Source organism: Pseudorasbora parva, chromosome 13 (assembly GCF_024679245.1).
Source record: "Pseudorasbora parva isolate DD20220531a chromosome 13, ASM2467924v1, whole genome shotgun sequence".
Classification (NCBI taxonomy): domain Eukaryota; kingdom Metazoa; phylum Chordata; class Actinopteri; order Cypriniformes; family Gobionidae; genus Pseudorasbora; species Pseudorasbora parva.
In genome coordinates this window covers 20,981,204-20,992,397 of record NC_090184.1, presented here as the reverse complement: position 1 = coordinate 20,992,397, position 11,194 = coordinate 20,981,204, and the positions used below count along the sequence as shown (strand labels likewise).

Genomic DNA, 11,194 nt, shown 5'->3' with positions numbered 1-11,194 from the left:
GGACCGCGGCACCCTTGGGAAACACTGGAATAGATGACTGCTGCGCTAGTGCGCGTGACGTCAGAAGAGCTGAGGCGCGAGCTCATTCAAAAAAACAGTGAGTGCGTGATTTCGAATTACCGTTATATTGTAACCGTCTTTTACTTCTCTTCAGCCGTTAACCCAGCCAGTCCAAGGTAATCTGCTCGATACAATATATTGTTTTAATATATAATCAATCTGTTATCTAGTAAGTCATTGTTATAGCTTCACGTTAGCAATCTAATGTAAATGTAGTCTTATAATCTAAATACTAACATTTAACATCAACTACCTAGCATTGTAGCTTTCGTAGTCCGAAATCAGCTGTAGTAATTAACGTTAGTTATTTGTTTGGCAGCAAACTAACTATGTCTGCAGACAACATTTATTCAGACAGAACACTTAAACGTCAGGCAAAGCGAAGGGCTTACAATATCCTTGGTGAGGTTCACGTCAATGCTGAATCAGACGCAGCCAATGTTAACTTATGCCTGGAAAAAAACGCCCCTGCTGAATATGTGTGGTCAGATGCTGCATCTGATTGGCCCATGTCCTATGAATCAGACGAGTCAGAGACTGAGTTTAATGTTGACGATAATGTGATGGATGGATTTTGGTCAAATGCTCTGACAGAAACTGACTCAAGTGATGACGAATTTGTTGAGTCTGCTGAGTGTCTTGGGGAGGAGCTCAGAGGTTGGGCAATAGACAGCCAAATGCCACAATGCCATCTAAATGGGCTGTTGGGCATCCTGAGAAAATATCATCCATATCTCCCAAAGGATGCCCGCACTCTTTTAAGCACTCCAACTAATTATGAGGTCCAGCAGATTGCTGGTGGCACCATGCATTATTTTGGAGTTGAGAAAGGCATTAGGCATGTGTTAAACCAGATAGAACCTCTCCCTAAGGCTATTAATTTACAAGTGAATATTGATGGACTACCTTTATTCAAAAGCAGCAATAAGCAGTTCTGGCCCATTCTAGGCTTGGTAGAGGAAGACAAAACAAAGCAACCATTTGTCATCGCTTTATATCTTGGATCTAAAAAACCAGAGAATGTCAATCTGTTCCTAGAATCATTTGTAAATGAATATGAAAAGCTTAAATTAGAGGGTGTGGATGTAACTGGCAAACATGTAGATATTAAAATTTCAAATTTTGTTTGCGATGCAAGTGCGAGGGCTTTCGTAAAAAACATTAAAGCCCACAATGCATACCACGGCTGTGAAAAATGCACACAGGAGGGAACATGGGCGGAAAATCGCATGACTTTTCCTGAAGTCGATTCACCTTTACGGACAGATACGTCTTTTATTAATAAAGACGATGAGTTTCACCATAAAGGGACCAGTGTGTTGACAAGGGTTGGAATTGGTATGGTCTCCCAATTTCCATTAGATGTTATGCACCTGGTTTTTCTTGGGGTTGTGAGAAAGTTGATAGGGTTTTGGATGAGGGGACCGCTTCCAACTCGTTTAGGTGCTCATCAGATAGGCCTAATTTCTGCAGTGCTTATGTCCTTTGCCATGAGACTCCCCAGAGAGTTTGCACGGAAAGGGAGATCCCTTGTTGAGGTAGATAGGTGGAAAGCAACCGAGTTCAGAACTTTTCTCTTGTACACTGGTCCAGTAGCACTGAAAGACCATCTGCCGAATGTTCTATACCACAATTTTATGCTTCTGCATGTAGCCATTCGAATACTATGCTGCCCATCACTGTGTCTCCAGTACTGTGATTTTGCTGAAAAGTTACTGATCACATTTGTCGAGCATTTTCAATCTGTTTATGGTAATTACGTTGTGTATAACATACACGGGCTGACACATCTTGCCAATGATGCAAGGCAGTTTGGTGTGCTGCATAATCTTGCAGCTTTCCCATTTGAGAACTTCCTCTACACATTAAAAAAATTGATAAGGACCCCTACCCAGCCCCTTCAACAGATCATCAGGAGATTGTCAGAAAAAGCAAGTGTCAGAACTAAAATAAGGATGTGCAAGGATGGGTTTTACCAGGAACATAAGAATGGGCCTTTTCCATACAATGTGACATCTCAGCAGTTTACACAGTATAAGAAATATGTAAATGGTGGGACTTTAATTTGTTTATCAGAGGGAGATAACTATATTCTGTTCAATGGAGATATTTATATAGTGAAAAACATTTTAAAAGACAAGGAAGCATCACATCTAGTCTGTCTTAAATTCCAAAATAAGTCATCTTTTTTCACCTATCCCATTGATTCATCAAGTCTTGATATATCCTTTGTGAAACAACCCGGGCAGTCATTGACTATTGTTCCTACACAGACTGTTTCAAAAGTCCTTCTTTTACAGTATAAGGATGGGTTTGTGGCATATCCTTTGCTGCATACTGCTTGATTCCCCCAATCCCCCAATCCCCCCACTCCCCAGAATAATAAGACTAGGACATATTTTAGTTTAGATAGATTTCCACTGGGTAATTAATACAGTTTCAATAAATGTATATAGTTTGTAACACTAGATATATTTTTTTGTTTGTTTTTGTTTTTTTATAGATGTATTCTATAGTTGTTTTTACTGAAAAGAATGAGACAGAGGTGATACCTAGTGACTGGCTGAGCATCGATAAAAAAATTTCCTTTTGGCCCCCATATAATGGTACAAAATGTAGAAAAGCGGTTGAAAAAAATGAAACTCCTGATGAAGAATGGGGCGAATATATAACCGAATGGGTGGCTGAGTATGGTAAGTCTTTGAGGAATTAATTATTAATTAGAAATAACTATTAAAAAATATTAAAAGATGTTCCTTGTGAGTTATGCCAAACCGTTCTTTTCAAATGTTCAGATAATATGCTTAGTGATGTTGTTTGTTTCTTTGTTTAGATTCCTATGAAAAAGCCAGAAGAAAGCTGGTGAAGTTTTGTAAAGGCAACAGTTTGGAGTCTACAGATGAGGACAGTGTACGGAAAAGATTGTATGTTTCCTCTGTTCTCCTTTTATAGCCTACTGCTTATTTGCACTGCACTTTTAAAAAATGTATTACACTTAATGTGTCCAACAGACCATCATCGAAATATGTAAATGGATTTACATCTGATACAGCTTCAGGAAGACCTCCAGTGCAGGCCTCAACAAGCTGGCTCCACACAGGTACAGACACTCGATTTGTATACTCTTTTTGCCAGAGTTCTTACATTTTAATTATGTATTGGTATATAAAGATTTGGGAAAAAGTTTGTTAGACCAAAGCTATGGAGTGATTTTTGTGCCATAATTAAACAAACAAATCCAGCATTTTGCAAACAAACACGATCTGCTTTGCAAAGGAAAAATCAACTCGCAAACAAACAGAAAGCGATGTGCAAATACAAAGAACAGTTTGAGCGAAAACGCAGAGGAGTAACAAATATATGTATTGTGTTTTGCAAATAAATGAGTGAGCATGCATATTTCACAAATAAATACAAACCATCCTACAAATTGCATGTAACCTTTGAACAAATACCAAATCCACATAAATGCATACATGTTTGTTACTATCTCTCAGCTTAATTTTCTCAAAATGCAGTTCGAGCAGATTTTCTCACAAATGTAGTTGAGCAACCTGATGGAGTTTTGGTTCCTTGCCACTGTCGCCTTTGGCTTGGCTTGCTCAGTTGGGGACACTAAAAATATGATTAAAGTTATTCAACTTATTATACAAATAAAATGTATGAATTAGGTCTTATTTAATTCTATAAACTTAAATACTGATCTGCCAACATTGTTGCTATATGATAAATTAAAATAAGCTGATAACATCACTGTTTTCTCCAGTACGACTGTACAGCCAAATCTAATTTTGTCGCAATATTATCCTGTTTGACACTGAAGCTGCTTTGACACAATCGTGATTGTAAAAGCGCTATATAAATAAAGTTGATTGATTGAACTTCCTCTACCAGAACAGCAGATGGCGCTTTGGGTCAATTTACGATTTTCAAACACGTTTTCAGATGAAAATGAGCGAGGAACCGGATGCAGTATTTCTGTCTTACTGTATCTATTATTAATCATTTTGAGATTTTCACTTTGTCAACCCTATTTCATAAAAACAAAACAAAACAAAAAAACCTAAAAATATATAGATATTATTGTGACCAACAAGTGCAAAATCAGTAGTGACATTATGGCTGAAAACATTTTAGCTAGGGCTAGTTTTTTCTCATTAAATGCATGCATCCATCCTCCATATCATTTATCCACTGTAGTGTAACGGGATATAAAAAAGAATTTACTTTTATGTAATTTGCACATTTGATGATACAATTCAAATGAGAACATTCAAAATAGTGTAAGGGTGTATCGTGTCACAATATATTGTAATACAAAAATGCAAAAATATGTATTGTGGATTAAAGTTTAGACAGATTTAGTTTTGTATATGTTACTGTCACATTAAATATGGTAAATCCTGATAAAATAAAATATATTTTAAGCAGAGTAGGCTATATATTATAAGCAGAATGATGAATATTAGTTTTTCTGCTGTCACCATTTCCCTGTGTATGGGGGAGAAGGACCAAGCCCAGCTAACTATAGTTCACCTCTGATGCAATATCAAATTTAGCACTTTAATGAACACTGTTAAAACTATACCATGTTAACTATTTTTGTTCAAAGTATTGTGGGTGTATTGCACTGCAGGGTCGTAACCACCATAGACATTGAAGGGGAAAAATCCGCCCCCCAATAATTAGAAAGGGCCAAATTGACCCCCCCAGAGGCTCTGGATGTTGTTGTTGGGATGACAAAAAAGTTTAAAAGTAACATTTTAGTCTGTTTTGCCTGAGGTCTAACTGCGCTTGTCAATGTCAAAATGATTGAGATGGCCAATCAAATCAAAGTAGGCGGGGTTTGCGTTCTCTTTTGGCTAGTGCATACAGCCTTCACACACAGACGAGCCAATCTATCGCTTAATGCCGTTGCGGAGAGAGACTCTATTCCCTGTGTCCCTGCTCTTAATATACAATCATTGAATATCTTTGATTTTAATGAAGAAGAAAAGAAAAAAAAATACATAAGAGCGGATTAGAACCAGAAACCTTTGACACGGTTAACATAAATTCTACCACCAGACCAGCAAGGTATACAGATGTATATAAGTCGCTCAATGTATTTATACACTAAGGCGAAGAATCTCGGGACTAATAATATATTTAACACAAATTAATGCAAATACTGTTTGTGAATAGTCCCAAAAGGCTTATCCCCTCCCCCCCAAAAATGGATGAATTATTACATGCCTGAAATCTGCTGTTTTGGAAGAGAAATGCATTTGTGAGAAAATCAGCGCGAACTGCATTTGCACATCGCTCTGTTTGTTTGCAAGTCGTGTTATCATTTGCAAAGCAGATCGCGTTTGTTTGCAAAATGATGGATTTATTTGTTTAATTATGGCACAAAATTCATTCCATACAAAACTGCCTACCCTACCTTTAAGTTCTGCTCTCGTGTATTTACCTGAAAAAATTTAGCAAAATAAATGTATAAACTGTGGCTAATAGTTGGGAAATTACAGTACAATGTTATATATGACATCTCTGTCAAAATTGAGTTGTAGTAAACTATATTTCATTCCAAGAGGACGATATGTTGAAAGGAACTTTTGAACATTGGTCACATTCCTGTTGTATAAGATCGCAACGAAACTCTGGATGAAGTAAATGTTGTGATGTTTGGCAATGTATTGTACATTGTAGCCTACTGATTCTGTTTCTAACTGTTCCATATCCAGAGACAATGGAAAGACCAAAAAAAAAAAAATTCTGCAGTAATGGAGCCAAAAGCCTGAACTTGCCAGCCATACCACCATTTGCACCATCAGCACCTGCTGTGACAGTCCCTGAACCAAGACAAGATGGTACGTAGAATTACTCCAAAACCTTCTACAATAGTTTTTTTTTTTTTTTTACAAGAGGTATTTAACCACATTTATTTTTGCACCGCGGAATGTTTTTCAATGAATGAGTTTCGACGGACCGATTATACTGAAACACCAACTAGCGCTCGCTCTGGAGTCATGACAACAACAAACCATGGGTGCGCCTCAATCAGCTCCCTAGTTCAGTAGTCAGGGCACTGATCAGGGAGTCAGCCCATTGACTTATGTCCTGATCAGTGCCCTGACTAGTGGACTAGGGAGCTGATTGAGACGCAGGGCATGAGTGAACATGAACGAAGAAGCTGATGAGACGGCTTTGCTCGGCCCTGTGGATGGGAAATTTTGTTTTAAAAAACAAAAGGATGGAAGCGTCGTCAAGAGCAGGGTTTTGTGCAAGCTATACAACAAGGAATTTGCGTATCACCGCAGCACATCGAGCCGCAAATATCACAAATATGCTTTTGCTACACTTAATGGCAAACATTGCGCTGGTCTGCTGGACTGAAATAAATAAACAATATTTTGTTGATTAAGCTTATGTATTCAGTCATTATTCAATGGTATACTAAAAATACATGTGAAAAATTACTTCTCATTGTTCTCAGGTCAAATATTTATATGCAATTAAAATGCGACTCATTTCGATTAATTAATTACAAAGCCTCTAATTAATTTGATTAATTTTTTTAATCGAGTCTCGGCCCTAGTAATAATGTTGCATCGTATGTTTGTCTGATTCAGAAAGAGAACTCCGGCTCTACCAGATGCTGGAAGAGATAAAGGGTCAAGTCAGGCAGAATACGCTTCTCCTTCAGGCCATTATGCGAAGAGAGAATGCAGCTGAAGTTGTAAATGAGGAGTTTCAGTTTCCATTAAGGAACATGACAGGCATAAAAGATCTGGAGGATAGGCTGTCAAACAGAGACACACAACGTTCTCTGGTAAATTCTAATGTTCTGCTTCTGTTACTTCACTTAAAAGAATACTAACATGTATCTAGACCTGATTTACTGCTGCTTAACACAATTTTATGTTTAATTTTTTTCATAGACAAGATATCTTACCAGCTTGGGTGGAACATCTGCCAAAGACATTGTCCACAGAATCATGAGGGAAATAATAACCAATGAGTTGGCCAACAATTTTAATTGGCAAGGGAGAGGACAGAAGAGCCCATTTTCTACACTCGTGCTAGCAAAAGTTGTCATAGGTGATATGTTTTAAAAAACATTCAAAACTTAGACATAACTTTGAAATAGCAAAAGAGGAAACAACCCCTTAGAGTCTCACATAATATGTCATTGAATGAAATACAATGCAAGTCAATGAAAGAATGCCAATTAATCTAATCATATAGAGCTCTACAAAATACACCTCAGATAAGATCTGTTTGCTAACCCTTTCTCTGTTTTATTTTCTTTAATTTGATTCTGACAGATGCAGCCAAAAAACAAGGAGCAAAAGTGGTGGAAGCAGAGGAAAAAATAAAAACCTGGCTGAAGTATAGTGGAGACCGAAATGGAGGAAGAAAAAAAAGAGCAACAGAAAAAGGTACAGAAACCCTTTTTAAGGCTGATCAAATATGTTATTAATTATTATACATATTAATATATAAGTTGTAAGTAATTTACATTTTGATAATTACTATATTTTTTCTTTAACATAGAAAAGCAGATGCCTCAAGCAGATTCCAGCAGCTGTGAAAGTGAATGTAAGTGTCTACCAATGATTGGTTTTATCTTCCTCTGTCTAACCCCACCATTAAACAGAGGTGTATTTCATCTTTAATAGGCATACACTGCATTAAGATATATACAAAATTTGCTACCCCAGCATGATGAAAATCAGAATTTTTGTTTGTTTGTTTTGGATTGTTATTAAAATAGAACAACAAGTCAAGTCAAGTCAACTTTATTTATAAAGCGCTTTTAACAATGCAGATTGTTTCAAAGCAGCTTCACAGTGTTAAACAGAAAAATAATGCAACAGAATATATTTCGATTATCATACAGTAACAATGTGGGCTTTAGATCAGTAATTAGATCAGTAATTTGGTCTATATGGTTAATTTAGTTTAATAATTAGATTTATTTTTAAATATATTTGAAAAATAGTTTTTCCCCAACTGAGCAAGCCAAGCCAGAGGCGACAGTGGCAAGGAAATCAAAACCCCATCAGGAGACCTAATGGAGAAAAATAAACCTTGGGAGAAACCAGGCTCAGTCAGGGTGCCAGTTCTCCTCTGGCCAATTAACAAACAGCGTATTATTATTATTATTCTGGCAATTTTAAAGGTCAGAGGTCATAATAGATCTGAATATTCGAAAGATCCGAGGCAACACGCCAGAGACGGGTTTATTGAAGATGATGTATCGATTAAATAATTATTAAATATTAATAATTATAAATATTTAATTAATTAAATAACACATCTTAAATGTTCTAAAAAGTTGTTTGTTTGTTGTTTTTTACAGGAGTATATGCTGCTACTTCTCCTCTGCGCTGTCTTCATCATCAGAGCCGCACACAATCTCTAATTCACTTAAAATCTGTAAAAAAACATAATCTGCACATTTTCTGTTTTCTTCCGGATTTTCTTTGCCGCCTTTTTTGTCACTTTTTGGTTCCTTGTTGATTCCTTTGACTTTATGTTTTACTTTTCTTTGCATTTTTTCTGCTGTCTTTGTGTAGTTTTTTTCTACTTTTTTGTACATCGACTCATCGTTGCAAATCCAGAATGAAAATCTGCAGAATGTATTTGTATATAATGGACTGTGGAGATGTTTTAACATTCTGAGTTTTATTTATCTATTTTCTGCTGTAGTTTTTCAACAACAGCACCACATATATGTTGTTAACTGCATTGAAATTGCAGCAAGTAAGTTATTGTGTTACCAATAAATAGGTTCATTTTTATTACCTATTCAGTTTGTCTGTTGTGCTTTCTCTTAATGCAATTTAACAATGAATAGGCCGTGTCACAATCTTAAAATTTGAGTGAAAGGTGTAGGTAAAGCCTATTTATTTATAAGTTTGTAGATTTTCTTTTTATAAAGTTGGCAGATGGTTAAAATAGGCTATTTCTTCTGCTGGCTGTCCAATGACATGGTTGCCCAACGTTGGCCCAATGTTGTTTTAGTGGTTTTTAAGTTGGCAGAAGGTTGGTAAGGTGTTTTTAGGTTGGCAGAAGGTCTGCTGGCTGTCCAACAACATGGTTGGCCCAACGTTGGCCCAACGGACAAAATTACGTTGGGCCAACGTCAGCACCCAACGTTGGCCCAACACAACAACAGTCGTTGGGCCAACGTTGGGCCAACGTCTGTTTGCTACCTGGGAACTCACTTTACCAATTGGGTGCGTTTACATGCACACCAGTAAGCTGATAACTCCAAAAAAAATCAGCTTACTGAAATGTCCGTTTACTGGTTTGCATGTAAACGGGGAAAACTGGTTAACACAAGTATACCGCGTTTACATGACTATTTATATACCGGATTATTCCTTGTAGTGCCGTCAAAAATAATAATGCCCGTATATCTGACTATGAGTTTTTCAAATGTTACGTCAGTTGTGATGTTAAATAAAGCGTGCGCCGTGTCAGCGGGAGATTTACGGCTCATATGATCCCTTATGCAGTTATGAAGCGTTTTGACTAAACCTCTTCTAGGCTACTTCTGCTGCATGAGAAAAGAGAACACCTCTTTACAATTTTCTGGGTCTTAAACGAGTCTGCGTTTGTGATATATGTCCTTATTTCATGCAAAGCGCAGTTTAAATCTGCTGTAAGTTTGCGTTTTTGTCACCTATCACACATGCGCACTTCAATAAGCCGACAGAAAGCAGGTTAATGCGTTTACATGTAGCGCGAAATCGAGGTAAGAGGCAAAAAACTACCTGTTCCAACCGGTTTATTCTTACGCCGTTTATGACATCACTCCGATAAAACACACACTCACCTAAAGGATTATTAGGAACACCTGTTCAGTTTCTCATTAATGCAATTATCTAATCAACCAATCACATGGCAGTTGCTTCAATGCATTTAGGGGTGTGGTCCTGGTCAAGACAATTTCCTGAACTCCAAACTGAATGTCAGAATGGGAAAGAAAGGGGATTTAAGCAATTTTGAGCGTGACATGATTGTTGGTGCCAGATGGGCTGGTCTGAGTATTTCACAATCTGATCAGTTATTGGGATTTTCATGCACAACCATTTCTAGGGTTTACAAAGAATGGTGTGAAAAGGGAAAAACATTCAGTATGTGGCAGTCATGTGGGTGAAAATGCCTTGTTGATGCTAAAGGCCAGAGGAGAATGGGCCGACTGATTCAAGCTGATAAAAGAGCAACTTTGACTGAAATAACCACTCGTTACAACTGAGGTGTGCAGCAAAGCATTTGTGAAGCCACAACACGCACTAACTTGAGGCGGATGGGCTACAACAGCAGAAGACCCCATGGGGTACCACTCATCTTCACTACAAATAGGAAAAAGAGGCAACAATTTTCACGAGCTCACCAAAATTGAGTTGAAGACTTGAAAAATGTTCCCTGGTCTGATGAGTCTTGATTTCTGTTGAGACATTCAGATGATAGAGTCGTAAGAAATTGGAATTTGGAATTTGGCGCAAACAGAATGAGAACATGGATCCATCATGCCTTCTTACCACTGTGCAGGCTACTGGTGGTGGTGTAAAAAATGGCACACTTAGTTCCAATTGGGCATCGTTTAAATGCTACGGCCTACCTGAGCACTGTTTCTGACCATGTCCATCCCTTTATGATCACCATGTACCCATCCTCTGATGGCTACTTCCAGCAAGATAATACACCATGTAGCTCAAATAATTTCAAATTGGTTTCTTGAACATGACAATGAGTTCACTGTACTAAAATGGCCCCCACAGTCACCAGATCTCAACCTCCATCAACTGAAAGATGCTATCCTATCAATATGGGCCAACATTTCTAAAGAATAGTGAACATTTGTCTGATTACATTCTTGATCTGTCAACAAACTTTTGAATGATTAAGGACATGGTTGTTCTCCCAACATCCGGCTGTACCTTTCAACCCATCTTGGCCATGAGGTCATGACTGAGAACATGATTGTGGCCCTTATTTAATCAGAAACATGTCTACAATCTTGGCCTCTTCTACCTCTTTCTGTTTTGCCTTCCTACACTTCCACCACACATCCTTACTCTTTTTCTCCCTGGATGTTGACCCTGTTTGTTTTCTTGTGGCTCTTCCATTGTCAGAA

At 37.5% G+C, this 11,194-nt stretch overlaps 1 protein-coding gene across 2 annotated transcripts; it reads left to right on the top strand.

Annotated features, from left to right (window-relative positions):
• Positions 1–8,852, top strand: LOC137038140 (uncharacterized). 2 transcript variants are annotated; one of them, XM_067412584.1, is made up of 10 exons: positions 8–176; positions 2,680–2,753; positions 2,894–2,984; positions 3,072–3,160; positions 5,787–5,912; positions 6,675–6,874; positions 6,984–7,143; positions 7,371–7,484; positions 7,600–7,644; positions 8,408–8,852. In XM_067412584.1, coding segments are annotated over exons 1-10 (1,044 nt in total). In that variant the 5' UTR covers positions 8–33; the 3' UTR covers positions 8,410–8,852. The 2 variants fall into 2 exon arrangements, with proteins under 2 accessions (XP_067268686.1, XP_067268685.1); XM_067412585.1 differs by lacking the exon at positions 2,680–2,753 and having other exon boundaries at positions 1–97.
• Positions 8,853–11,194: the final 2,342 nt, after the last annotated feature.

Bases quoted from the DNA above. Each gene is read 5' to 3' on its own strand.
- LOC137038140 (XM_067412584.1), top strand. From the start codon at position 34: ATGACTGCTGCGCTAGTGCGCGTGACGTCAGAAGAGCTGAGGCGCGAG. The intron at 7,144-7,370 runs GTGATATGTTTT...TGATTCTGACAG, and splicing joins GCTAGCAAAAGTTGTCATAG to ATGCAGCCAAAAAACAAGGA. The intron at 7,485-7,599 runs GTACAGAAACCC...TCTTTAACATAG, and splicing joins AAAAAGAGCAACAGAAAAAG to AAAAGCAGATGCCTCAAGCA.